The sequence below is a fragment of the Hirundo rustica genome, chromosome 7 (assembly GCF_015227805.2).
Source record: "Hirundo rustica isolate bHirRus1 chromosome 7, bHirRus1.pri.v3, whole genome shotgun sequence".
NCBI classification, from domain to species: Eukaryota; Metazoa; Chordata; class Aves; order Passeriformes; family Hirundinidae; genus Hirundo; species Hirundo rustica.
In genome coordinates this window covers 9,560,142-9,586,918 of record NC_053456.1, presented here as the reverse complement: position 1 = coordinate 9,586,918, position 26,777 = coordinate 9,560,142, and the positions used below count along the sequence as shown (strand labels likewise).

Below are 26,777 nucleotides of genomic sequence, written 5' to 3'. Positions count from 1 at the left end.
TGTACGATGTTGAGCTTTTCTGTTTTTCTTTCCTTTTCATTTTGTTGGGAAAGACATTCCTTCTGTTGTGGTTCCCTGGTGGGGCTGATGCTGTGACATTATGTTCTCTGTCTGCCTCTTGCTAGACTAGTCTCTCTGCATTCCAGTAGGTTTAGTCTGGTGCAAGTACACAGTATTAACTGACTATAAATCATCTGTTAAAGCCACATGATATGCAAAACACCAAGCCCATAGGTCTGGGGCTGGTAGCCTGAGCCTAGCAAATCTGCTCACTGCGAGTCCCAGCCCTGATTCCTTCTCCTCCAAACATAACAAACTATTTATTTCCTTACAGTCTGGAATTTTTTCCTTCCATTCCCCGGTGCAAGTTCTCTCCATGACAATAAAATCTATTCTCACAAGCAGACTTTATTTTTTATGGCTTATGAAGATGTTTAGTGTTGCCTGTTGGGTGTTTTCTGGAGAGGTTTGGACTTCTGGGATTAATGTCTTGTTGCCATTTACACTTCCTCACTTGCTGGAAAGTGTTCCAGTAGTTCCCTTGAACTGAAGCAGTTAATTTAGAAAGCACACTGAGAGCCAAGTCACAGAGCATCACGTCTGAAGAGTATTTAATAGTCACACATTCCTGGGAATATGCAAATGAGACTTAGGGGTCTTGACCTGTGTTTTCTGATGTTAGCAGAATTCACTGCAAATGTGCCGTGCACCTCTTCGTCAGGTTTTCATTTATTTTGAGTACAGGATGTGATTAATTTGTGTGATTCCAAAGAAAATGAATGCAGTTATGTATTCTATGAATACATACATTTTAGCCTACTCGCTGTGTAGGTTAGAGAAGTGTTCTCCACATCAGCATGGAGTGCTGTGTTCAGTTCATGCACAGCACAGCGTGAAGTGCTTGTGTCCTGTCCAGCCATGAATGCACCGTGTGCTTCCATGGGCGGCATCTCCTGTTGCTGTTTGGTTTGCAATGAGTCTGCTCTCTTTGGACCATCCCACCTGTTTGAACACCTCTGCTGCCCCTGGCAAGGCTGTGGGGAGCACGTGGCTGACTCTTGTCCTCTCTTGCAGCGCTGCAGTCACCCATCGAGTACCAGCGCAAGGAGAACAGCTCGGCGGTGCTGCGGCCCCAGGCTGGCAGGGTCCCTCAGCCCAACACCAGGCCCCATTCCTCTATTCCAGTAGGGTCTGAGAAGCCTTTGAAGGCTACAAGCCGTAACCCATTTCTCCCACCCCTGAAGATATCTACCTCCAATGGCAGCACAGGGTATGAGCACTCACAGCCCGGAGACAAGTATGAACAAAGCAAGGTACTGAGCTCATCTGATAAAACATGATCTCACAGCCCATTTCTTATACCACAAGTGATCCATGATGTTAGCTTTAATTAGCAGCTAACCAGGTCAACAGGAATCAACATACTGAAGCAATGGGGTTACATGTGATTTGGGATTAAACAGCTCATGCAAAAGCCCTGGCATCCACGTGGATGGCACTTCATCTGGGAAACAGAGACAGAGCCTGACCCTGGAGCACTGATCTCCATGTTTTTCAGGGCACGGTGCTTGCAGATCTGGTGAACTAGATATCCATTTGCAGTACTGGCAGAAGTAATATTCAGGCTTCTCTAATACCCATTAACCATCCATTCCTGAAACAGTCTGTGGTAAGGAAGAGCTTAGACCTTTTCCCACATAACAGCTTGCAGGGTGCCAGCTAAAGGTTATAATCTGGGTACATGCATGCTGCACACAAACCACCAGAGAGTCAGTGGCCACCAGCCGCGTTTGGACCCTGCTGCTGATTGAGGTTGACCAAAGCCACTTTCAGTCTGACCTATACTTAACTGTGAGTATTGACTCAGCTTCGTTGGTCTTTCTCCCCGTTTGGCTCAGCACAGACCATCCATCTGTAACACCCCCGCAGATGAGGACACCCAGGGGCACAGTCGTTAGCAGCTTTGAAGCCTGATTTGAAATAGGAGACTGGTTTGTATTAGGTTACTGCCATCCTTTTCTGCCAATGTGAACTTCCAAGTGTTTTGTGTGTGTTTTTCCCTGGTCTGGTTAGGCTGGACGTGAAGTAGTGGGATCGCTGCCGGAAAGGGCAGGTTCCTCCGCGCCGGCCGCTCACCGCTTTGTGTTGTGTCCGTTTGCAGACTGATTTGGGAGGGTGCAATGGGACCTCTTCCATGGTGGTGATTAAAGATTACTATGCACTGAAGGAGGATGAGATCTGTGTGAATCAAGGAGAGGTGGTTCAGATCCTTGCTATCAACCAGCAGAACATGTTCCTGGTGTACCAGCCCGCAAACGACCACTCTCCAGCCGCTGAAGGATGGATCCCTGGCAGTATCTTGGCTCCCCTCCCTAAATCCACTACAGATAATAGCGATGGAAGCATCAAGTAAGTGCCCTGTTGGCTTCGCTGGGAGCACTATGTGGATTTTTTTTGAGGAAAATAAAATAAATAAATAAAATTAAACAAACCCAAATGGTAGGGAAATCCTGCTGATTTTTATCTACAGTGCCATTGGAACAAGCTGAGTGGTCAAGCCGCAGCGTCGGGCAGCCATGGTGGATAGCTCGGGTTTTGCTTATTTTCATTTTGTGGGATTTTGTTTATTATACTTTGGAGAGAAATAAAACCATAGACGGTTAAAGATAATGCTTTACGTGACACCATTTTACACCAACATGGACCTGCTTGGACTGGACTTGTATTTATGTTGTGTTAAGTTACTAATCTATATATTGGTTATAACAGCATCTAGATAAAAAAAAAAGAAACAAACACAAAAACCCAGGCTCTGTGTTGGACTGAGGTTTGCTTCTCAAGGAGGAGAGATTTTGTTGTCTATGGCAATTTCCTTGTACAGCTTGTATTTTTTTTTTCCATTTGTTTTGTTTTGTTTGTTTAGTTCTTTTTTTCTGTTTTCAGTAACTTTTGTAATATATTTTTTGGTTTGCAAGACCCCCATCCAAGTACATTCCTGTATAAAGTATTTTGCACTATTTAAAAAAAAAAAAAGAGAAACAAACTCACATTGATGAAGTCAGGTTGTGCAATATAATGGATAGTCGCAATGTTCATCATTGTACCTGTAATGTAACTAATTTTAAATGTACTATTTTAAATATGTAAAATAAATTTTCACCACGAGCATGTTTTAATGAGGTAAAAGAATTAGTTTGACCTTTTTTTTCCTTTGATTTTGTTTTGTTTTGATTTTAATTTTGTTTATAATATTTTGTTGCTTATTTAACAAATGTGTGGATATATATTTTTCTTTTCTGATTTTTAGAAATGTGTCAGTCTGAAATGACTAATGCAAGAAAGTGGTTTTTTGGTATTAAATACAGAAGGTACAACCCTCTTTTCAGTAATACCTGTTGATTTCTTTTAACATCTAAAATGACTAGATGGTAATGCATGATGTATGCTACAAATTGTGTTACCTTCCACAAATACCTCGAGGCGCAAAATCGAACACGAGGAAAGATTTTGTGAAAGATTCACTAAAAATAATAACTTGATCTCTGCTGCCACTTCAGTTAAGAGAAATGATGACTTTACCTGTCAGTCAGTAATGAATGCTACCTGGAATTGCATGTTAAGCCAAAGGAATTGCTTGGCACATCTCTTGCACATCTGCCATGGCCATTCCCGGGTTCCTCTCTAGCCACAATATGCAACCACATGCCCTTAGGATCATCCACAGTACCAGACTCCTGGTGAAGACTGATTTCATGGCAGCTGTACAGTAAAATTCTGCATCAAATTCTGTAGGCAGATGAATTGTGGCCAGGAAGGAGTAACAAAATTGAGAGACACATGAATTGCACTTCTCTCTTTCTCGCTGCAGTGAGATTTAAAGTCCTAAATGATGTTTTCAGACTCAAACAGCTAAAACACCACTGAAAGCAAAAAGATGCTTGAATAACAGGAGTCCTATGAGTAAAAAACAACCTGGAGCTGTGCTATCTTCAACCCTATCTGGTCTGCCAGATCACAGTGATTACTTAGTTTAAGTAGTAAAACTGTTTCTTCTGTGACAAGTACTGTACACAAAATATGTGGTCGATCCAGCTGCGTTGGTACCATGAATTATTCAGCTATAGATCAGGGAGCCCCTTCTGCCATGTTCTTGACACTTACATAGCCTAAAGGAAAACGTAGCAGTCCTGAAGTGTTGGATAACTTGCCCTGCTCTGCAGTTCTCATTTGGACCTTGTCCAGAAACACCCAAGTACCAGTCAGCACTTGGTGCCTGTCTGAGCCGTGCAGGGTGCTCTGGTGCTCCCTGTGCCCAGACACAACTGCCCCTACAGGCTGAGTCAGTGCAGACTCTACTCCTGGTTGTAAAAACACTTGTCACGACCCAGTTCAGTCTCGTGGCTGTGGCAGGGATTGCTTGTTCTTTAACTGAGCTTTGTACAGCTCCCATCAGGTGCTGAGGTAAAAGCAGGAAGCGCTTAGGAGTCAGACGCAGTGTTCATGGGGGAGCGTCGGCTATGTGGGGCATCCTTTGGGTCCTACCTTGCTAACGTACTGCGTTTTATTGGCATCACAGGTGATCCCTGGATTTCATACAACTTCCTTTGTAAAATGTATCAAGGTACTGTAGACGTGACATGTGCCAAACATGGGGCTTAAACATGCAAATCAAATTTGCATGACTTAAAGGTGGGCAGACGCTTTGAACCTGGATCCCAGCTCATCACACTGCTGTTTTGAGAGCTTTATGCTTTGGACCACTTACCCCTCCCCAAATTCCCCCCCAACCTGTCCACTATTTTAACCAAATGAAATCCATATCAAGAACTGTTTTGGTTTTTTCTTATGTCTGCTTTGATATGCAATTCTCTTGTCAACACAGCATTGCTCTTACGAAGGGTGATATTGGTCTTTTATTTTTTTTTCCAAGAATAAGGTCATAGGAGCAGTAATAAGGGGTGAAAAATTTACTGGAAATGGTGCCTGCTGTGATGCCAGCCAAAACCCGTGGGCTGACTGATGTCCTCTTTATAACTGGATTGGAAAAGTCAAACGGGAAATTCTTGGTCTTGAGAGGCACGGCAGAGCTTGTCATTCTAGGAAATGACTTATCTCTTGGAAAATTGATAATGCAGCTCCTATTTATTGAGTTGTGTTCTGAGCAACATCTAGTGAGCAACAACTTGAATTTCTTACTTTTTTTTTTTAATTTACTATAGCAAGCAATCTATCAGGACCATTCCTACGTATTTATATTTGTTACACTTTTAGCCAACAAGACTGAGGACTAAGTTGGTCTTTTAAATGTAGCAAAATTAAAATAAATTTCTATTTGTGGCAATGCAAGACAAAGTCCCTGAAACCAGATGACCAAGTTCGAGTTGCCTGTGCTTCCATCATGGACATTTTTTTTCCTGCTCCATGCATTTAAACAGCAAGTGTGGCACAACATCTGCTTTGCAGAACTCTTTGGTTTGGTTTTTAACTTCAGCTCTCATTGCTGAGATTGAGACGGGCATATGGCCTGCCGGTGGCTTTCACCTTCTAGGGAATTGCAGTAATTGCAAATGCGGATGCTGGTTCCCCTTTCCAAAACCTTTCTTCCTGCTACGATTTGCCATTTGATTGCTGCGTTTTTTGGTACAACAGGAAGTCATGTTCATGGCATACCCTGCGCATGAGAAAGCGGGCGGAAAAGGAGAGCAGTGGCAAAAATGAAGCCAATGGGCCACGTAAATCCAAGGATATTCTGGGAAACAAAGTCTCTGTTAAAGTGAGTAAGGCCATCTGAAAGCTCTGTGCTGCTCTCCTGCTTCCCATCCTTTCCACCCCCTGTAGCATCCTCTCCTGAGAGAGGGAGGGGGCGGCAATTTTGAGTTTGCGTTTTAGGTTTTTTGTTGGGTTGTTTTTTTTTTATTTTATTTTTTCAACTTCAGTTATCTTTTTTTTTTGTTGTTCTTTTTTTTGTAGTATCCATTTTAGCAGGATTTTTGCATGCAAGATGAAATGCAGTCCTTGTTTTTTGTTTTCTTTTTCCTGGCATCCCACATGCAAGTAAGTAATCCTCATTAAAAAACCAGCTCTATACATGGTTAAATAACTTAAAATTGGGACACTAGTGATTTACTGACCTCTGATCTAGCCTGGTCTGCAGCTTCATCAGAGCAGCTGTAGCAGTGAGAAAGCCACTGGGTGAACCAGTGGCCTTGCTGATGAGTTTTCTTTAGGTCAGTATTTCACCAGATGTTGAGATAAGGGCTTCCCAGCCTGGGGGTTCTTAAGGTTTTTGGTTTAGGGAGATGGTCTCAATGACCTTTTTCTTTCCATGTTATCAGACAGGGCAGAGATGCTGACTGTCTTGCCAGGAGGAAGTCTTGTGTGCGTCTGTGTGTGCGTGTGTCTGTGTGTCTGCGTCTCTCTCTCTTTCTCTGAGATCTCCCAGTATGGAAAAAGTTGAGAACTGTGGGGTTAAGCTCCATCTTCCGCTCTGGGTGCCTGACTACTGTGCTCCAACTCAGAGGATCCATCCCTATAAACCGACCATGAGGCCTGCTCAGGACTAATCTGGGGCTTTCCCTCCCAGCAGAGGCAAGCAAACACTTGTGATTTTGGCACAACCAAAGCCCAGCCTTGGTTCAGGAAAGCACTTGAGCATGTCCTTTGGATCCACCCCTCTCGAGGAGAGTCCATGACGAAGTGTTTTCCTTTGCAGAGGCTTTCTGTCTTACAAGCCTGGTGCAGTAGCCCTGGCATGTGCAAAGGGAGGAACCCTGACACTGCATCCCGGGCGCGCTCGCGCCCGCTGGACGAGGAAGGACTGGGCCCGAGGGAAGCGGCTGCTCCAGCATGGTGGCACAGTTCTTCCTCCTCTTGCTTCCTCCTTGTTTTCACTACCTGAACGAATTGCAGAATCACTGCTGCTCCTCTGGCAAAAGCATGCCTTTGCCTTGGCTTCCCTTGTTTTGTTGTCGGTTTGTTTTTCGTTTGTGTTTTAGGAGCATTTTCCCTACTGTTGCCCATTTCCATGCTGCTCACAACTGTGCTGCTCTGCCCTGACTAACCAATCTCTTTGCTAATCTCTTGTTCTCTTTCTTCCTCTTCATGCTGCCAAACAAGGAGACAAACAGCTCAGAGGAATCAGAGTGTGATGACCTTGACCCCAATACTAGTATGGAGGTAGAGACAATCATCCTTGTGATTATTTTTTCCCAGGAACATGTGTCTGTTTTGAAATGCCTTTGCTGCAAGGGGAGTTGGTGGGTCTGTATTGCTCGCAGGCGTGTGTGCCAATTTAGTGTGAGTCACAAAAAGCATCAATTCTGGTTTTGCCAAGCCTTGAACTGGAGTTTGGGCTTCTTTTGTCTTGGGAGCCGTGGAGGGAGCTCAGTAACAAACTCCTGCTGAGCCAGAGGCTCACGTAGCCACCCTCAGTCTCTGCTTCCCACCTGGGACCTCATTCCAGCAATAACGCCAGTGTGTCAGCTGCTAATAAATGTAGCACCTTTCTATATTAAAAACACCCCTTGCCCTGGCAAGGCACACTTGAGCTGCCAGTCAGGCTAAATGTTGTACCACAACAAGCAGTTTATCTAGCAAATCAGAAAAGACAACATTTCCTTTTCTCATAGCAGAGTGAGAATTGCATTTCTGTCAAGGTACTGAAGGAGAATGGTAAAACCAGTTGTGTGAATGTACCTGTATCTCAGGCAAGGCTGATGCAGATAGGCAGACCCAAATTATGTTACATTATACCACTCTTTTTCCCATTGTGAAACCGCCAGTTCTAGTGGAGTGCCTTGTTCAGAGAGCCTGAAAGAGTTTTAAATCATGAAGAGCTATGTGTCTGGTTCTCCTCAATTAAGTTCTAGCAGGACACATTTATTTTTTTTCCCCTCCTGTTTATAGTGACCACACAAAGCATTTCTATACATTGTTCCAAGGCTGAAAGAGGTTCCTGCTGAAACAGGCATGGCCATGGTTCAGAGAGATGGTGATTTTGTGGTGATGACAGGACAGGTCACTGGAGAACAGAGATATCTGTGTCCTAGCAGATCTCCCGGATACTGTCAGCCAGGTTGCACTACAAACATCCTGCAAAAGAAAGCTGACCTTCCTTCTGAAGGGAAAATAAAAAGAGGGAGAAGTGTACTGAGGTGCACCACCTAAGCTGTTGACCTGAAAGCTCGCTTTTGTTTTAATTGTGTTGGGATGTGTATTAAAGGAAAGCTTTTGACCCAGCTGACATCCTGGAGATTGAATGGTCCTCACCTCTAAAGCTGCATTATTCTCAGGAGTGTGTTTACATTTTCAAAGAGCGTTTTACCAGTCACAGGTAATATCTGGAAGTGTATGTATTTGCTATAAGGCAGTGCCCATTATTACACAAGTCTGTGGAAGCTTTCACTCACTGAAAATTGTCCTTTGGAGCAACAGGTGGCTGAGACAAGGGAGATTGTGCAGAGCTGGTTGAAAATCGCTGTTCTTCTGCAGAGGATTTCTGTGTTTTGACTTTGTTCAACAGGAGGAAAAGCAGATGGTTTAGAATATCCAGTGGGAGGTATCTGAATACTTGCATTGTCAGCATTTCTAATTTTTCTGATGTCTTGATCTGAATTTTTACCATGGTGCAATCTACTGTTCTCAAGCTCAGGAGAAAAAAAAAAAAAAAAAAAGCCTTTCTATTTAAACCAAAAGACACCAATGTGAAGTCTTAGCTATGGTATCAATCTGCTCTTGGGGGAGTAACTGTGTGCCTTCTGTGTGACTAATTGTACTCAGAAAGCCCCATCCTGCATCTCCCAGGTCACTTACTGGAGGTGACAGTGCAGTCCCCAGAAGCCACAGTATTCCTCATGGCTTGGACAGCTCAAGTTTTCTTCTGGCGAAACTCTCTGGGGCTGAGCAGATATTTTAAAAGGCAGAGGAAGAGAAAATGAGAGAACAATTGTGGGGGTGACTTACTAAGGTCACACTGCCCTGCAAGGAGCAGCACGGCCCTTGCTTTGTGCTGGTTGTTGTACATCTGAAGCCAGGATTGAGTGTGGTCATCTCTTTGGTCTGGATAAGAAATACTGGGGGAAAGGGATTGCTGATACCCAGTATAAACTAAACAAAGTCATCTGGAGGGAGCAGAGCAAGGACAGGCTCATGAAATGCTGATGAAGCCCTAGAAGAGGCCACGGGGAAGTCAGGTCTGTAAAGGTCTGAGGTATTCACCTACTGGAAGCCACAACTGCTCTCCCTTTCCCTTCATTGAATGTTTTGATTCTCCTTTCCAAACGTGTTACAATAAATGGGCTGCAATGCAGCCTGGGAGGCCAAAGCCTTTTCTCAATAAATCAGAGGCATAACAAGCTAATTCCAACACCAGAGCCTGATTCAGGGCTTCATCGATCTTCTCGGCTTCGTGTGCTGGGCTTAGATCTCTTAAACAGCTGTGCCACCCTCCAGCCCAACCTGTGTGTGCAGTGAACATCCCCATCTCACCTGGTTCTGCTTTCCCTGCTCTGTGTGGAACGTCCACTGATGAGTTCCCAGAGCAGCTGGAGCCAAGGTGACTGCCCACGGAGAGGGAACACCTTGTCCTCACACCTGGCCAGGCTCATGAGGGGTTTTATAGATGCCAGGAGTGCTGGCAGAAGAGCTGTGTCCTGGCCAGCAGCACTCGGAGGCGCCTTTCCTGTGTCATTAGGGTGGAGTCATCCCTACAGCCAGGTAATAACAGGGACAATCCCCTGGCTCCTCTTGCAGGCCTGTCACCCCTGACAGCCCTCTGCCCATCGTGTATAAGAACGTGCACCCAGTGCTGGAGCAGAGGCAGCAGTCTCTAAATGCAAAGCAGACATATTAATTACCTGGAAATGGGGATGCAGTTTATCTCCACCCTACTTCCTGCACAAGAAGTCACTGAGCTCTCATAGCACCCATGAAGTCCCACAGCTACTGTGGCCTTTCAGACCTCGATTTGTTTGCTGTTTATGAAATAACGCAGTGGATTCCAGGTTTCTGGAAGCACTTTGCCTTTGTTTCAAGGAAAGACAAAGATAGAAAGAAATGTGGAAAACGTATATTGTGAGAGCAGTAAACAAATTCTGGGTGAACGTTTAAAGGAGCTAAAATTCCACTACTGGATTTTTTGTTCACACAGGCCTTGGAGAATTTCCTATTCATTGTAGCTTTGTCTAGAAATAGCATCTCTTGGGTGACTGCTTTTTTTCCCTCTCTTTGTTTATTAATATGTAATGAAAGTGCATAAAGACGGAAATGAAGTTTGATTTTTTCCACCCTAGTTTTCTGCTTTGTGCTGTAGTTTCATGGAACAGAAGGCACGAACTCGCCCATTAAGTATGTGAGTGTAGGAGCAGGCACTTAAGGGCCACATGTGGCCACGTGAGTGACAGGAGTAACCTACATTTAGGGGTGATCAGAGACTCTTTCCACATGTCTGTAGTTAGCTGCACAGGGACAGGCAACGCCACTTGTGGGAAGATGTATGTCCTTGTGAGTCAGTAAATACCCACACCCAAGTCTGGGGTCCTGGACAATGACACAGCTAATTGTCCTACAATTCTGTGCTGTAACATCTCATGGGGTTGCAGTATTGCTCAGGGTGTCACGAGGCAGCTGTGCAGATCCTATCAGGGTACCTCTCTTGTCTAAGGGAATGTTCTTCCAGCAGTCAGAAGATCTGACTGAGCTAAACCTCAGTAAATCCAGCAGCAGCTCCTCCCAGCTTTGGGCTGGGCCTCAGGTGTAGGGTTCTGACACGGCTCCAGACGTTTTGCACAACTCCAGCGCCAGAGTTACGAGTGCTGTTGGCGACACACGTCTGTCACTGAGCCTCTGGTGTCTGTTGCAGTGTCTCTGCTGTGCAAAGCAGAGATGAAGCCCAGGCCAAGCCACTGGAAGTGCCATCATTAGATTAGGGAGCTGAGCTGTTGCCATGGTACGTACGTTGAGCTTCCTAATCTGCTTTTTCAGTTGTAACATTTTAGCATGTCAGGAACTCCTCAGAGACACTTGGACCAAGATAAGCGCTAGGAAACATCCGCTGTGGAAGAATATTGTGTTAGCACCCCACAGTCCATGTGGTTGAGTAAGTAATGCTTTGGTGGATACAGCACTGGCTCCAAGTCACCACTCAGCTCAGGCCAAGAATTCCCAAGGGCTTTATGCAGATGCCTTCACCCCCTGCCTGAGGTTGTCCACATCCAGAGCAGATCTAACACTCCCTTGGCAAAACCTTACAATACTGTAAGAAAGCCTTTCCTGGCCTGTTAGCACAGTGTGAATGAGTACAATCCTGGGGATTTCCCTGGGTCTCCCTGGGGTAGTCTCCATGGGCAACAGCACTGTCCTGCTGCCCTGAGTGGCCAGGGATTGCTGAGACAGACCAGGAAGGTGGCTCATCAGGAGAGACACAGCCTGAGCCAGCAGCACAGACATGGTGGATTAGCTTCTGGAAAAGCAAGTGACCTACTTCATCTGCAGGAAGGTGTAGGGTGCTACAACACAGTGCCAGGGACATTCCACAGGCTCAGCCCTGGAAGCTGCCAGGCAGCAAGAGCATGAGGCAAGAGCGCTTCTGCTCTGCACAGATGCTGCACAGCACCCTTTGTGCCTTCCCCATCAGTCCCACGGGCAGCTGAGCCCATCCACGCTGGTGCCAGGAGGCATTCCCCATCCCTGGCAAAAGGCTGATATCATTTTAAATTATATTTTCCCTTTGGTAGCCTCTATCCATCAGTGGATATCCTATCTGCTCATTTTATCAAGAAATTTCTCTAGTTAATTTGTTTCTTTTTTGGGGTAGGGGAGGCTGGTGACGCTGTGGACCTGTCACCCTGAAGGTCTCAAAGTAAAGTTGACCTAGTCAGAGATGGGTGGTAGATATTTTCCTAAAAATTAGAGTTCACCTAACTTCCCTCTAAATAATTTCATTTTTTTCCAAAGAATTGTAATTTTTGGTTTTGAGTGAGGTAGCAAGGAACATCCTGCTGCCTCTGCTACCAGTATGAGCAAATGTGTCAGTATTGTATTTTAACTCGGTGACCAAGGGGTGCCACAAAATATTTACAAAATGCTCAGCCGCTTGTCTTGGAGTAAACATGCCCTCTGCTGTTTAGGTGAAGCACCAACCTTATTACAGAGGGCTTGGTTTGCAGACTGTTCCCATGCTTTTGGGAAAAAGCAACATTCTCACTCCTGGTTTTGATATGTTCCCTTAAAATGGGAATGAAACATGGCACTGGAAAAATCTGGGCCTCTGCTGGCCCCTCCTGTGCACTGGTGTGACTGGGCTGGGTACAATCCCTCCAAGGAGGTGGGGTAGCATGGCAAGGACACCCCTGCAATGGAGAAACAAACCCTGGCCACGGTGAGAACCCCCTGGGGCAGCCGAGCTGTGCCTGCAGAGCGTTTTGGGAGTGGCCATTGGCGTGCCAGGATGGCTTCTCCCTCCCCCCCAGATAAAGCATGTGTGCACAAGTGAAAGATAAGATTATGCTAATAGTTAGGGCAGATAGAGTCGCTTTGCAAACGGGCTTTGCAGCTACTGATGCAGATGCCTTTCTATCTTTATAACATGAGCTTACAGACCAGGAAAAATACTGCAAAATGCTGAGTTTCTGGAGAAGGACCCATGGTGCTTTTCTAAAGCTTGACTGTTCAGTCACACTTAACTGAGCTAGCTGTAAGTCCCTTAGATCCCTGCAGGTCCCCAAAGGCATTCAAGTATATGCCTTATGTGCCTTTCTTGGTCTGAGCCCTGAAACAGCACAGGCTGGAAGAGGGAGAAGCAAGGTCTATTTCTGGCTTTTTATTGAATAGCCCTGAGCTGTCCTCCCATTCCTTTCTCTCACTCCCTCCCTCCAGCTGCCTGGCTTTGCCTGGTCAGTGTTCGACCTCACATGACTTGAGCAGAGGCCATTTCATGTTCTGCCTTTTGTTACCTTGCATAGGATTTCCATTTTCAGCTGTCAGTGTATGGGAAACAAACTCTCCTGGCCACAGACGGGAGAAATTTTCACCTGCTCCGAGCCATGCAACAGGTATTTCGTCCAAATAAAAAAAAAAAAAGAAATCTACCTCATCTCAGTTAAAATGATGTTTCAAGGAAAAAGAGCACATCACGTGTTTCTTGTGTGCACTGCAAACTGAGTTTGATCCCCTTGGGGTTTGTGTTTGCACGGTGTGCACTGACCCTGAAGATGGAGTGAGGAGTTCTTGCCTTGGGTGGCTCCATCCCCGTGAGTTTGTCCTCTCACAGCCAGACTGGCAGCCACACAGGTGCAGGAGGTGTTTGCTGGGATTTCTTCAGGTAGCCCTTGGCAGCACGAGGCCCTGGGCCACCTTCCCCTGCTCGTGGCCAGCGTGGCCACAGCTGACGGCTGGGCTGTGAGATCCTCACTCAGACTGCTGCAGGCTGAGTGGCCGAGCGTATCCCTCAGGGGATCGGCGCTGATCCAGCAGGAGGCTGTGTGGAGAAGCAGTACGTGAGCTCCCACCCTCTGAGGGCGGTGAGGACACGCTCTGGAGCTCCCCTTCTCCACCCCCAGGGATTACAAACCTATTTGGCAAATGAAGGAATTGTCTCCAAGGGTCTTGCACTTAATCCAGGAGGACTCTCTGGAGGCTGCCATCTCCTGCCATCCAGCCATGGCCCAGGAACCTGGCCAGCCTGCAGGGAGAGGCAGCAGAGCCCCGGGGCTTGGGAGCAGAGGTGTGAACCACCCAGCCCGCCCCTGGATGCAGACCTGGCTGCAAACCTTTGCTTTCCCATTTCTGCCCTTCCCACCCCATCGTTTGATGCTCTCCTTCAAAGCAGAAGAAATCCCATTCCCCAAGAAGGTGCCGTATTAAATCACTTAAATGTCCTCGTGCAGACAGACTTTTATTTTTGTCTAAGCTTGCAGCAGGCTAAAGCTGTGATGTGGTGTGGGGGTGTTGTTAGGTACCCTTTGATTAATTAACAGATGAAGTTTAGGGAAAGAAAATGTAAATTTTACCCACAGGCTCTTCCAAGAGTATGTAGCAATGATAATTTTCTTTCTGCTATTCCCATGATGAGGCAATGAAAAAAAAATTGTTAAGGCAATTACTATAAATTATTGTACCTTGAAAGTCACTAGAAATGTAGAATTATTGATTTATAGAGATCTCTGTCACATTCATCATTGTGGTTGCATTTTCTAATGAATCCTTTAGAGTAATAAAATTAATGTAAAGTGTTAACGAGTGTTTCTTTCTCCCGATCTCCAATCCTACAGGGATGGAGATCAGTGAATAATAAAGGAATTTAGTGCATGCTGCAGGGAAGGAAGGGGAGAGCTTTGGAGAATGGATATTTCAGTTAAGCCAAACACCACAGAAATTAAGATGTATGTGCAAATGAGCTGATGCCTGGGGTTACTCAGCTGAAAAGTAGCTGGTGTCTGTGAGTGAAAGTGGCAAGCAATGGTTATCCACAAAACAGCTTTTTCTTCCTTTGCTGTGTTGTGTGAGGGATACAACTTCATCACAAAGGTCCACCTCTCTTGTTTTCACATGCACAGACAGGACAGAGGATGTTTTCCACCCAGTACTCCATTGTGCCCCAATTTCTTCCTGTCTGCAGGCCCCAGGGGCTGTCTGTGGGTCCATGTGCTGGTGGCACTGCCCAGCGGCACTCTTCAGAGGGACTCTGTGCTTTCCATGTTGTTTATGCCCGGTTCATTTGGGCTTTGTGGAGCTGGTAGGGGAAAGCAGACCCTGAGGTCTCAGTGCTGGTCCCAGAGCTTTGCCTGGGGCTGTAAGAAAGGCTATGAAACCAAAATGAACCAGAATGTGTCCTTGAGTGGCACCATGAGCCATGGACCCTGGAAAACTATTTATAAACCCGAAATGTAAATATAAATCTTGAAGATGTATCTACTTTATTTTGAAGAGTTATGGATTCTGTTTTGTGCCCTGGTTTCTGAGCCTCTGCAAAAACTTCCTATCAGCTTTGGCAAACCATGAATTAGGTCACTGCTTCATTGGCCTCTTCCAAAATAGCTCTGAAATAAATAGTAACAAAGAAAGGCGAGATAAACCACATTGGTGTTTATGGTGCTTGAACATGAAATTATTGGATTGAATTTGAATAACAAGGCCTTATAAGATTATTAAAACAGTTAATGAGGCTAAAACCTCTATACTACTGTACACCACAATGTAGTTAGGATGGCTTCTGTAAGAACTCCCTGGCCTTGTCTTTGCTTTTTCCACCTTTTCTTCCAGAGTTGCATTAATTCATAAAGACCACAATGTAACAGTAGCTTTTCAAGTCTTTGCTAACTTGGTCAATTAACTAGTTAGATAAAACAGCTCCTGGTTTTCCAAACCTAGTTTCAAGCTGGAAAGTTTCCAGCAGTCCAATGAAATTAGTGAATTTTCACTCATCTTAACAGACCAAAAATTGCTTCAGGACTGATCCTCAACAGTGGGCAGAATGAAGTATTTATGGTCTAGTGCTTTACCTTTTTTCTCCTGAAGCTGAGCACAAGTTAAAAGACATTTCCTCAGACCTGCTAAGTGGCCAGAGTGCTGGTGACATGTCCCAGGTGTGTGGTGACTGCAGGTGCTGTGTGACACAGGTCTGGAGCTGGGCACAGGCCATGCACAAACCACCTCTGGGAAGAGCTAATGGTTCATCATTATCACAGAGGCAAAGAGGGAGCACATCCATCCTCCTCAGTCCTCGTGCTGAGCCTGTTTGATGCTTTATCAGGGTTCAAGAAGCCGTAGCTTTCATTTACTTTCCCATGTGTGCCGTCACTAGAGTTTGCTGCACCTGCTGGTTGTTAGACGGTGCTTGTTACCACTGCAGCACTTCTGCAGTTCTGGTCAGAGTCACCAGGGTGCCTTGTGAAAACAGATGCCTCTTTGTCACTGTCTAGGAAATAAATGCTCGTGTCTCTTTGTATTTTTCAGATAATCAACCCCAATTTCATCCAAGAAGGTGAGTTAAGGACAGCTGTGCTGCAGTTGTGATTTACTCTGGTGCCACAGCACGCTTTGCATTTGCAGCAAAGCCAGCTCTCTGCTGCTCAGTCCCCAGGCAAAGCAGGCTTCCTGCTGGCTGCTCAGCTCAGCCAGCCTGGGGCCACAGGCCAGGCTGACCCCCCAAACCTGTCCTCTCAGAACCTCATCCACCTGCCAGAGCACGGGGCTGGAGGATGGGCACTGCCCTCTGCCTCCTTCTCTGAGCTGTATGCAGCTGCCTCTTACTGGAGGGCAGTTCCGATGACATAATCCCAGGACTCCCAGCTGTTTGGGACCCAGATCCCATAGCTCATCCTATAATGTATTCTCTAGCCTTGTATGACTCTGGACATCCTCACCTGAAGATTAAAAGAGGTGTTGTGTGTGTGTCCCCATGGTTGTTTTTTTTTTTTTTTTTTTTTTACAGTGGCTCCAGAGTTTCTTGTGCCGTTAGTGGACATCACCTGCCTGCTTGGGGACACAGTGATGCTGCAGTGCAAAGTCTGTGGGCGACCCAAACCAACTATAACCTGGAAAGGACCAGACCAAAACATCCTTGACAATGACAACAGCACAGCCACTTACACGGTGTCATCCTGGTAAGGTCCTGCTGTGGATCCCAACATAGCTGGTCCTGATACCCTGAAATAGGGCACCAGCCTGGCTACAAGACTCATTAGGATGCAGTTAATTAGGTCTGGCATGGCATGTCAGCACATCAGTGTGGCAAACATTGGCTGGAAAGGGTCAGACTTCGGGGCTGAGGTAGCTGTATTTGTTTCCCAAGCTGATGTCGGGTACATCCACAAAGTGCTGCTGGCAGAGGTGAGCTTGCTCCCATTGACTTCCTGAGCCAGCTGCAAGCCGGAAGCCAAAATGTTTACAGCCTGTTAGTTTGGCTAGTAGTGCCTCTGCTGGGGCTTCTCTGCTCAGGTTTGATGCCTTGATCTCCTTTGGGAGTCAAGCAGAGCAAGCCCTCACCAGCTTGCAATACCCCTGTCCTTGGACATTTTCTGATCTTATTGGCAGTGGTGGGGTTGCAGTTTTCCTGAGCCCTTCCTCAGGTGTTCCTAAAAAAGGCCACAAGTGCTCCTGGAAAGGCTACATCTGGCTGTGCTTGGACAGAAAGATGCTTGTCATAATGTTCTTGGCTTGGCTAGCAGAGAGGAAAAGTATCTTTACAACAAGCACTGGGAAGATTCAGAAAGATCTGGAGTTGAATTCAGGTCAGGTAACAGCCTGCTGCTGGATGCTCATCTGCAGCTTATATAAGCAATTTGGGCCAAACTGCAGTGGAAAACTCCAGGAGGCAATCTTTCATTTGAACTTTTCAGCACTTCTGGCTCAGGCTGAAATGACTCCAGGGACTACAAAGTCACTGAGAGTGAAAAAAGAACAGTAAGAGAGAAGGGATTTTGCATGTTCAATAAAGAAACCCCTTACATCTGATCAAGAGCTTCCTTCAGAGATCATTGATTTGTGCAGCTGGCCCAGAGCATCCAAAATTGTCTTTAGCTATTGCTCAGTAGATCTCCTCGTGCCTTATCTTCAGCCTCAGTCTGGGCTTGGGATGGGGAGATATTTCCATACGGGGTTCTGGTTTTCATCACAGTCCTCTTCCTTTTGGCTCCCTGTGCACTATCAGCACTTGTATTGTCTTGTTACTCAAATAATCTCTCCAGTGAAGACACTGCCTGCCAAGCAGAGGCCCAGTGGATCAGTGGCTCTTACAAATCTTGCTGGCACGAGTGTGTGGATTTCAGGGAGAGGGGATATTTCTGTCCAGCACAGTCAGACCAGCAAAAGCTGCAGAGTCCAGACAGTTATCCCAGCAACCATGTCCTTCTGCAGTACCCAGATTAAGCATTCAAGAACTAGCCTACTTTTGCCATCAAGGGAACTTATTGTTGGCTCTAAGCTGGGTCTCCAGTACAGCTAAAACAATTACACAAGCAAAAGCCTTTAATTCAGGCCAGCTCCCTCAAATTGCATATTGGAGACCGAAGTGTGCAAACAGCAGTGACTATGAACAGACCTGCTATAAATTCATGAGACTGCACAGAGCTGTTTTATTTTCTGAGACTGAGTGTGTCTCACAAGCTCAGTGCTGTGTTCTTTATCCCTCGCTGTTTTGTGATGTCCAGTCTTCCAACTGGGGCTCTGGGAGCACTGTCACATCAATGGCACATGCTCCAGGAGTCTGAAGTTCCTGGAAATGTCATCCTGTGCTGTGTGACTGCTTCCTGCATCTGTGGAAGCCCGGTTTGTGTGGTGTGTGCTGGACTTCACTGCAGAGGCACAGCAGCTTACCATCTTCCATGACAGGAAAGATCTTCATGGGTAAATCTGTCCAGATATAGCCAATCTAAACATCCAGCTCTGGACAGGCACAGGTAATGTTCAACTCCTGGACTGCTTGCTGCTTGAGTGATCCTTCACATCTCTTCTTAGACCACGACAGACATGAGGACTTGCCTGGCAGGCAATTTGGACCAAAGGTTTGCTCAAAGGTTTCATTAACAGCCAGGCCATGACATATGAAGGGGTTGTACCTGGGCACCGAATTCCTGGAGGGATATTCCTTCAGATGAGTTAACAGGACTTGTGTGCACGTGTGTTTGCAATGAGGCAGGACAGGAAGTTTATAAAAACCATTAGCAAGTGAAGCAGTGTTTTATAACCTGGGCTTCCTGCATCCACAGTGACTCAGGAGAGCTCACCTTGAAGATCTGCAACCTGATGCCTCAGGACAGCGGCATCTACACCTGTGTGGCAACCAACGAGCACGGCACTGCATCCACCTCTGCAACTATCAAAGTCCAAGGTAGCACATCTGGCCTCAACACACGGGATTTTTCCTGTGTGTGGTCCCTTGGGGGCTGGGAGCACACCAGAACAGCCCATGCAGAGGCAGCCAGATGTGGAGCTGTGCCAGGTGAATTGAGATGTTAAAGTCGTACAACCATTCCTCAGCCACAACTCCCACTGATGGCTGAAGGCTTTGCCTATTCCTTGTCCTTGATTAAATCATCTGACCTTAAACATCACATTTGGGAGATGAAAATGCACTGGCACTGGTTCAGCTCCTGCATCCTGCTCCTAGTGCTGCTTCCCAGGAGCTCAGAAAGGTCAGCCAGGGGAAGCTCAGCTCCCCCGGGAAGCCGAGTCCCTGGGGGAATGATGCCCCAGCTGACTGCAGGAATCTCTGGGCTTCAGAATCTGCCTGGAGTGGGAGGAACTGGGATCCAGTGACACCAATTTTCTGCCTCCCCTTCTCTTTAGGGGACAAAGGAGGTGAGAGTAAGATTGAGCCTGAATTAAACTGTTCTTTGGGGATTCAACTTGGAGACATGCCTCCAAGCCTGAATTCCCAACACTGTTATTAATGACCCATCTAATTGGAATGAGCATGGAATAATGGGTTGATGCTCATTGCCTCCAGCTCTGAGAAGGGATTTGTTAGCCCTAGAGATGAGATGCCAGCTGTGTTGAAGGGGATGGTCCAGAGATGAATGTCCAGCTGGAGAGTTACAGATGCAGCAATATCACGAGTATTTAAAAGTTGATTTGTTTATTCTCACAAACCACCCTAGAGATCCAATTTCCCCAATTCATCGAAGCAAGCCAATGGCTGCACTAACTACTCCTGTGCTGAAGGGAGCCCTTAAGCACAGAACAATTACTGGTCACTTGTCAATCTGCTCCCAAGCACACAAAGCACCCTACACACAGAAGAATTCCGAATGCCTTGCTCGTGTCATTTTTGGGAATTCAATAGTAACTGACTCCTCCTGCTGCTTAGTTCAGCCCCTCTACAAGGTGCAGCTGTCCTGTAGTGACCTGGTGCACCTGATCTTCAGAATAAAGCCCTAGCACTTATTGATGTGGTGCTGGATTTGGTATTGTTTCCTCTTCCCAAGGTGTGCCAGCTGCCCCAAACCGCCCCATTGCTCAGGAGAGAAGCTGCACCTCTGTGATCCTACGCTGGCTACCCCCAACCAGTACAGGCAATTGCACCATTTCAGGCTACACTGTGGAGTACAGAGAAGAAGGTAAGTAGTGTGAGCTGTGCTTGCTGGCTGTGATAGTGAGAACAAGGTAAGTTTCCTTAATGACACAACAGGTCCCAAAAGCATTCTTGTCACCACTGGCATGCCACTAATTGTAGCTTTCAGATCTCAAAGCCTAAGGCAGAAAGAAGCCATTCTATCATCCAGTCCAGCCTCTCATACATTACAGACCTTTCTGTTTACTCTGGTCACTTACAACAAGTAAAGTGTGCTAAGCTAAAACATCTCCAGCACTAAGGCATCTTTTTATCATTTGCAGTTTTACCACCATCCTTTCTGGTGGGTTCTTCCCAGAAATGCAAAACCAAATCAGCCTCATTGTTTTTTTGATCTGGATAAAGTTGCAGATCCCTGCATACTTTTCAAGCTCAGCTCTGTTTTTCCCCTTCATCCTCCAAAAAATCCTAACCCGTTTTAGTGTGCAAACCTAAACACTCCATCATATTAATGCCTTCTTCTAGTGAATATTTTCCCTTGACCCTCACTGTGCCATCAGTATGACTGGCATTTTTGTAAAAGAATAAAAATTTCTTTATTAAGAACAACCACCAAAACAAACATCAAAAAAACCTCAGCATTGTTTTCAGTATTCCTTCCACTTCAGAGGTAAAACTGACTCTTGTAAAACCAACCATGACCTTGTGAAACCTGGCAATCAGAATTTGTACACAGGACATACAAAATGAATGGTAAATAATGTAAAAGTAAAAGGCCCTGAACTTACTAAAATAAGGTAAGATTTTATGTATTCTTGAAGAAATATCCATCTCTGACAGGGCTCTGTCTTCCAGGGGTCCTCTTCTCTTCTCTGACCCTGTACATATGAGTAAATATCGGTTCTTTGGTTGCCTTTGGGTTAGGCAGTGGCCGGGTTTGATAGGAGGAGAAACACGTGACAGTCACACATTTCTCTGCTGCAATTCTGCTCATCTGCAAGCTGCCTGTGTTAAGTGTCAGAAAGCTGGTTCTCCTGCAGCTGCAGCTTTCACTGTAGCCACCACATCTTCATCTGCAAAAGCACTTGGATTGCACTGATGCCCTGTCTCAGCTTCATCTCCCTTGCCCATGGTTTTGGGGTTTTTTTGAAGTATTTCTGCTACTGTTTCTGTCATAGCAGAGCTGTCATCAAATCAGCTCTCCACTCTGTCTTATCACACTGCCCTGAGACATCACTTGCAGCACACAGCCACGGTGCTGGAGAGATCAGCTTGTCCCTGGGCTGAGCTTTTTCTGTCATTATCAGTCAACTGAGGGGCATTTCCTTCTTCTCCCATTTAGCCAGATGGGAAGGTGGCTGCAACACAAAATAGCTTCCTGCGATCCATTTCTGATTTAACAGTCAGCTGTAACATTGCCTCTTAAAAACCCTGTAGATTTTACCCTCCCAGGGCGTCACCTAAGCTGGGCAGAGAAGCCTCAGCCCCGAGCTCAGGCAGTGTTTCCCCCAGCTCCCCTTCTCTCCCTGTGTCCCACAGGCTCGCAGGTCTGGCAGCAGTCGGTAGCCTCAACTTTGGACACGTACCTGGTCATTGAGGACCTGTCCCCGGGCTGCCAGTACCAGTTCCGAGTGAGTGCCAGCAATCCCTGGGGGATCAGCTTGCCCAGCGAGCCGTCCGAGTTCGTGAGGCTCCCGGAGTACGGTGAGTGGGCGCTGCGGGGAGGGACTGCACACGGGAATCCACCTGTGCCCTGCATGGTTAGTCTTGATGGGTCCTGATAAACACAGGGATCCTGCACAAACTAGGGATACAAGAAAAAGCCTGGGAGATGCTCAGAGCCAGCTCCTGGCCCCAGAAAGGATTTTTGAGTCTTCACCTCCATCCAGGCTCAGATCCTGCCTCTGCCTCAGGGGCTATTGCAGACGACAAGCAGGTCCCTACTTTCTACCCCAAGACTATTTCTTGTCTTTATCTCTGCCCAAAGGGCTCCATGTCCTGGCTGGTATCCGCCCTGCCTTTCCAGCAATGCCAGCAGCACCTGCAGCTTCTGCTGGGCAGCCCAGCTGCAATTCCAGCTTGGAAATATCCCTCCTTGAGCAATGCAGCTGGAATGGAATGCTGTGATGGAGGCAATTCCCAAGCACTCAGTGCTGCAGGAATTTGGGGCACAGCTCACTCTCAAGTGCTGTGAGCAGAGCCCACTTTTCCCCATGTTTTATCAGCCCTGGTGTGTAACTGGTCTGTGACTGGCTTGGACAGCCCGTGCTGGATGGAGCAAGAGCTCACACAGCATAGCTCTACCCCTGTCTCTGTGGCCCTTTTCAGCCCAAAATTGCAAGGACATATTTGAGTTCCCCTTATGGATACCTTTCCCCGGGGAACTCTGGCATTTAGTGGAGTCCAACACACTGGAGCTGTGCCTGAGCAGTATGAAACTGGAGTCCTAGTGATAATGTTTCCTGTCTTAATAATAAAGTCTCACGTAATTTTCACATATGCTGTTTATAGTCCACAGCAAACTATCTTTATACCTTCTTGAACGTTCTTTGTTCTCTCAAAGACTCTGCTGCAGACGGTGCCACTATTTCATGGAAGGAAAACTTTGACCTTGCCTATGCAGAGCTGCATGAGATTGGGAGGTAATATTAACCCTGCTTATCACTGCAATAAAACACTCAAACAATGGCTTGAAGCCTTTTCCTTGGTGGGGAGTTTAACTTACTTTTGTCATTAGCTTGAAAACTGCTGCTCCTTTCATAGAGCATTGCATATCAGATACTGATGAAAATACTGACTAAATTCTGTTTTTCAAGATAAGTTCTGATTAGAGAACTGCAGATTGGCAAACTGGTGAGCAATTAGGTAGCCAAATCTCTGGCAGTTGGTATCTGTCATCTCTGATTTGAAGTCCTGTTTTGAAGTCATGACAATTTACTGGTTCTAGATAAGCTTAACCTCAAAGACTGAGTTTGCCAAAACGCTTGGGCATGTGACTGGCTTATCTTTGCTGATTGGGATGGTGAGTTGAACAGAGCCTAAATAGGAGAGGCACATGTTGTCAGCCCTTGGTGCTCTCCATAAATAGCAGATAAGGGGCATGCAAATAATTCAGGTTAATGCAATTATTTCTTCAGCTCAGATGTCAGAGACAATTCTGGGGCTGAAAGGACAGAAGTCCCTCTGGTTCTACTGCAAACAGGGATGTATTAGTAAGAGCTCAAGTTCAGCATATGGTTTCACTGGGTAGTTTTACTTTCAGGAATGGTACTGTGGTCTATATGAGTTTCCTAAATGCTTTCCTGAAAGCTTTTTTTCTTAAATTCTTACTGTGTGTCTGAAAAAATATGGTAGGCCAGTGATTATTTAACAAGGCTTTTATTTTAGTTGTTTGAGAATGTTTGGTCTCTTTAGTAATGCAGCTGGAGAAGGGAGACCCACAGCTAAAATAAAAGGAGATAGAATGTGTAAAAGCGGCAGCAAATTGAACCCAGGGGAGGTTGTTAGAGGGTATCAGCATGGCTGCACAAAGCAAAGTGACACCGTTTACTCTCAGTGTTTGCTAATCCCCAAAGAATCTCTGCACCCAGGGTAAGAGATGGAGGGCCTTTGTTGGAAAAGGTTATAAACAACTTGTTAAATCTGATGCCTTGTGAAATATTAATGTGATGAATAAAAAAAAAAAATAATAAAAAAAAACCTTCAAAAATCACTGTTATTGCACTGAAAACTAGGCATGATTTATTAATTTACTCACCTCATTATTCTGTTTTCTTTATAATTTCAGGGGTCGATTCTCCATAGTAAAGAAATGTGTCCACAAAGCCACCCGGAAAGATGTTGCTGTAAAATTCATTAGTAAAAAAATGAAAAAGAAGGAGCAGGCAGCACATGAAGCAGCTTTGTTACAACACTTACAGCATCCTCAGTACATCACTATCCACGATACCTACGAGTCTCCAACTTCTTACATCTTAGTTTTGGAGCTGTAAGTACGCGGAGCTTGGATTCAAGTGTCGGGGTAGGAATTACAGTCCTGTTAAAGCCAAGCATAAAGATCACCCTGAGTTCAGCAGGGCAAAGATTTTATTGATTGAGATGTCAAATTAAATAGCCACTCTCTGCAGAGTTTCCACTGCCTTTTCTTTACAGCAAGCAAGATTAAGAAGGACAAATAAAACTGCTTCCTACTTGGGTGAAGCTTGGGTGATCTGTGCCATTGAAAAGCATCAGACATGCCTGGACAGTTTTGTCCACTTTTTACATTTGAGTGAAAAGTGTTTCAGCTAGATTGAAGCCTTCATCATTCTAATGCCTTTTGGTGAAAAGAACTGTGCAGCAATCATGCTTGTCCCATAAGAAGAAATAGCGACCAAACTCCAAAATGCTTTGTTACGGTATATCCAACAAAGTATATTTGGGCTATTTCATTGTTTGTTTGTACAGATAAATAAAATAGGTGGAAAATTTTTATTGAGTTAGTTTTCCCACAAAAAATATTGCCAGCTGAAAATGTCAATGTTTTTTTTCTGCATTATGTAACCAGCTCTATAAATAAATAGATGAATTCAAATAATTAAGAAGTTCTGTTTCCTAAGGGATTGTCTCCGTCTATTGAATCCACCCTTAAGCAAAATGTGTTTACTTTAAGACTGATGCTAAATTTGTCAAGGACTGGATATAACAATTGAGGATTAATCATTCTACCACTTCCATGACCTGCAGTATCTTGAGATATCATTAAATACTTGTCAGATCTTGCATTTTCACTTCCTCCCTTTTTTAGGTCACAAAGTTTCCGTCACAATTTTCTTTTCAGATTTTAACTATTGCTAGAGATGCCATGTGATGTTTCAAGCACAGGGTTTCGTTTGTTTGTAGGATGGATGACGGTCGCCTCTTGGATTATCTGATGAACCACGATGAACTTATGGAGGAGAAGGTGGCGTTCTATATTAGAGATACAATGGAAGCCTTGCAGTACCTCCACAACTGCAGAGTGGCTCACTTGGACATAAAGGTAGGAACAAATGAGAATGATGCTGTTATTCTGTGCCCTGGAACAGAGAGTTCCCAGCTGTGCAGACAGGGAGGAGGTGCAGCCTGTACCCCATGGAGATGATCACTAAATGGACAAGCTGCTGATCAGAGAAAGGAGCTACTGACCTGCAGCACCAGGTCTTTGCCTTCAGACAAGAAATGCACCTTGTTCCTTCGTTCACTGGTTTGTTCCCAAGGGCTTTCTGTATTTAATGAAGGAGAATGAGGATGTCAGAGAGACAAGAGTGAGATGTCACCAGCACCTGTTTGAAGGCAAACTATGAATAAATCTATGGAGTAGGGTTTTGGCTCACACTGTACCAACTCAGCCACCAACCTTCCTGAGCAGAGCTGGCTTGTGCCAGGCTGGCAGGGGCAAAGGAAAAGGAAACCAGCACATTACACTGTACTGCAGAGCCTGAGTGGGGAACTGGGTAGGAAATACACCCAGGGAAGGGTTCAGAGGAAAAACGAAGGACAAGTTGCACTGTGGAGAAGGAATTGGGGTATTCTCGAATGTCACACTCAGACTAGTACAGCTCGTCCCTGCTTTTGTGAGCACACATGGCAGGAGGCACTGTGCTGTCCTGGATTTGGCATTGTACTCCTGTCCTCCCCAGCACCCCAGTTACCTCGGATGACAGAGAATTACCCATTGAAGTTGTGATCAAGTGTTTCAGGTTTTGTGATCTGCAACATTGTTTCTGGTTGCCAAGGATATCAGATAATCTGTAATACTTTGCAGACTTAAAGGACAATTAAAAATGGGGAATGAGGGATGGATTTAGCTTTCTCATATAGTGGACAGTCCAGCTTCAGGGAGATTTATTCTCATCTCTCCAAGCCCCAGGCATATCAGATGAAGTGATACTTTCATTCTTCTGCTGCCTCTACCCCTACACAAAAATCCCGTTTGTACATGACCTTATATGAGAATTAGAAACAAAGCGCTAAATCATCCTGGTTTCTTTCTATGCAATTATTTGTATTTTTTGCTCTATCTATATGACCTGTCAAAAAGTAGGTATTACTTGGAGGTAAGAAACTACAATGAATTCTCTGTCTGATCATAAGATACTTCCCAGAAACAAGGTGGGAAGCTAATTTTCTGTGACCTATTTGCAGTTTCCCTGAATGAGGGATGCTAAATAAAGCACCTTCTGTTGCTAAGTGGGAAGCAGGAGATGCACTGGCAATGACAGCAGACCTATCCATGGATTGTGTTGTCCCAGAATCCTGCTCAAGGATGTGTTGATTCTGTCAATAGAGACTGCACAAGAGAAGAGCAAGTGAAGAGACTGGAACAGCCATGTAGTTAACTTTGCTTTTATATATATATATATATATGCCATGAGGGAGCAGTAAAATATGCATGAGGATAAGGGAGAGAAAAAATGATCTAGAAGAGGGCAAGAAGTAAATTCAGAAATCATCGCAGAGCCAGCAAAGGAATGATAATCCATGTTAAATCCACAGAATAGAGTGCATAGGCAATGCTCTGTATCTCTCACTGAGAGAGACCTTAAATACTGAGAGCTGTTAAAACAGAGAGGAAACCACCTGGGATGAAATGTAATTGCATGCTGGCTTGGAAAGCATGACTGTGTCCTGGTGTGTCTAGGGGAACACTGGCAGCTCCGTGTCACCAATTGACAACAACAGTAATGGCACACACAAGTCCCTCCCAGGGTAGTGGGTGCAAAATTGAACGTTTACTACATGAAGAGCA

At 45.5% G+C, this 26,777-nt stretch overlaps 1 protein-coding gene across 8 annotated transcripts in view; it reads left to right on the top strand.

The window, feature by feature from the left end:
- The window catches only part of KALRN (kalirin RhoGEF kinase), a 472,211-nt gene that overhangs the window by 439,585 nt on the left and 5,849 nt on the right, over positions 1 to 26,777 (top strand). For 5 of the 8 annotated variants that reach the window (XM_040069425.2, XM_058421255.1, XM_058421256.1 and 2 more), the window contains 12 exons: positions 1,075 to 1,313; positions 2,162 to 2,409; positions 5,650 to 5,773; positions 7,117 to 7,176; positions 15,952 to 15,979; positions 16,430 to 16,601; positions 18,705 to 18,826; positions 19,923 to 20,054; positions 21,548 to 21,712; positions 22,572 to 22,650; positions 23,796 to 23,996; positions 24,890 to 25,028. In XM_040069425.2, the coding sequence (XP_039925359.1) occupies positions 1,075 to 1,313; positions 2,162 to 2,409; positions 5,650 to 5,773; positions 7,117 to 7,176; positions 15,952 to 15,979; positions 16,430 to 16,601; positions 18,705 to 18,826; positions 19,923 to 20,054; positions 21,548 to 21,712; positions 22,572 to 22,650; positions 23,796 to 23,996; positions 24,890 to 25,028 (1,709 nt within the window). Of the gene's footprint in view, positions 1 to 1,074; positions 1,314 to 2,161; positions 3,291 to 4,576; positions 4,622 to 5,649; positions 5,774 to 7,116; positions 7,177 to 15,951; positions 15,980 to 16,429; positions 16,602 to 18,704; positions 18,827 to 19,922; positions 20,055 to 21,547; positions 21,713 to 22,571; positions 22,651 to 23,795; positions 23,997 to 24,889; positions 25,029 to 26,777 lie in introns of those variants that run through there. The other 3 variants (XM_058421257.1, XM_040069428.2, XM_040069432.2) reach the window with 3 other exon arrangements.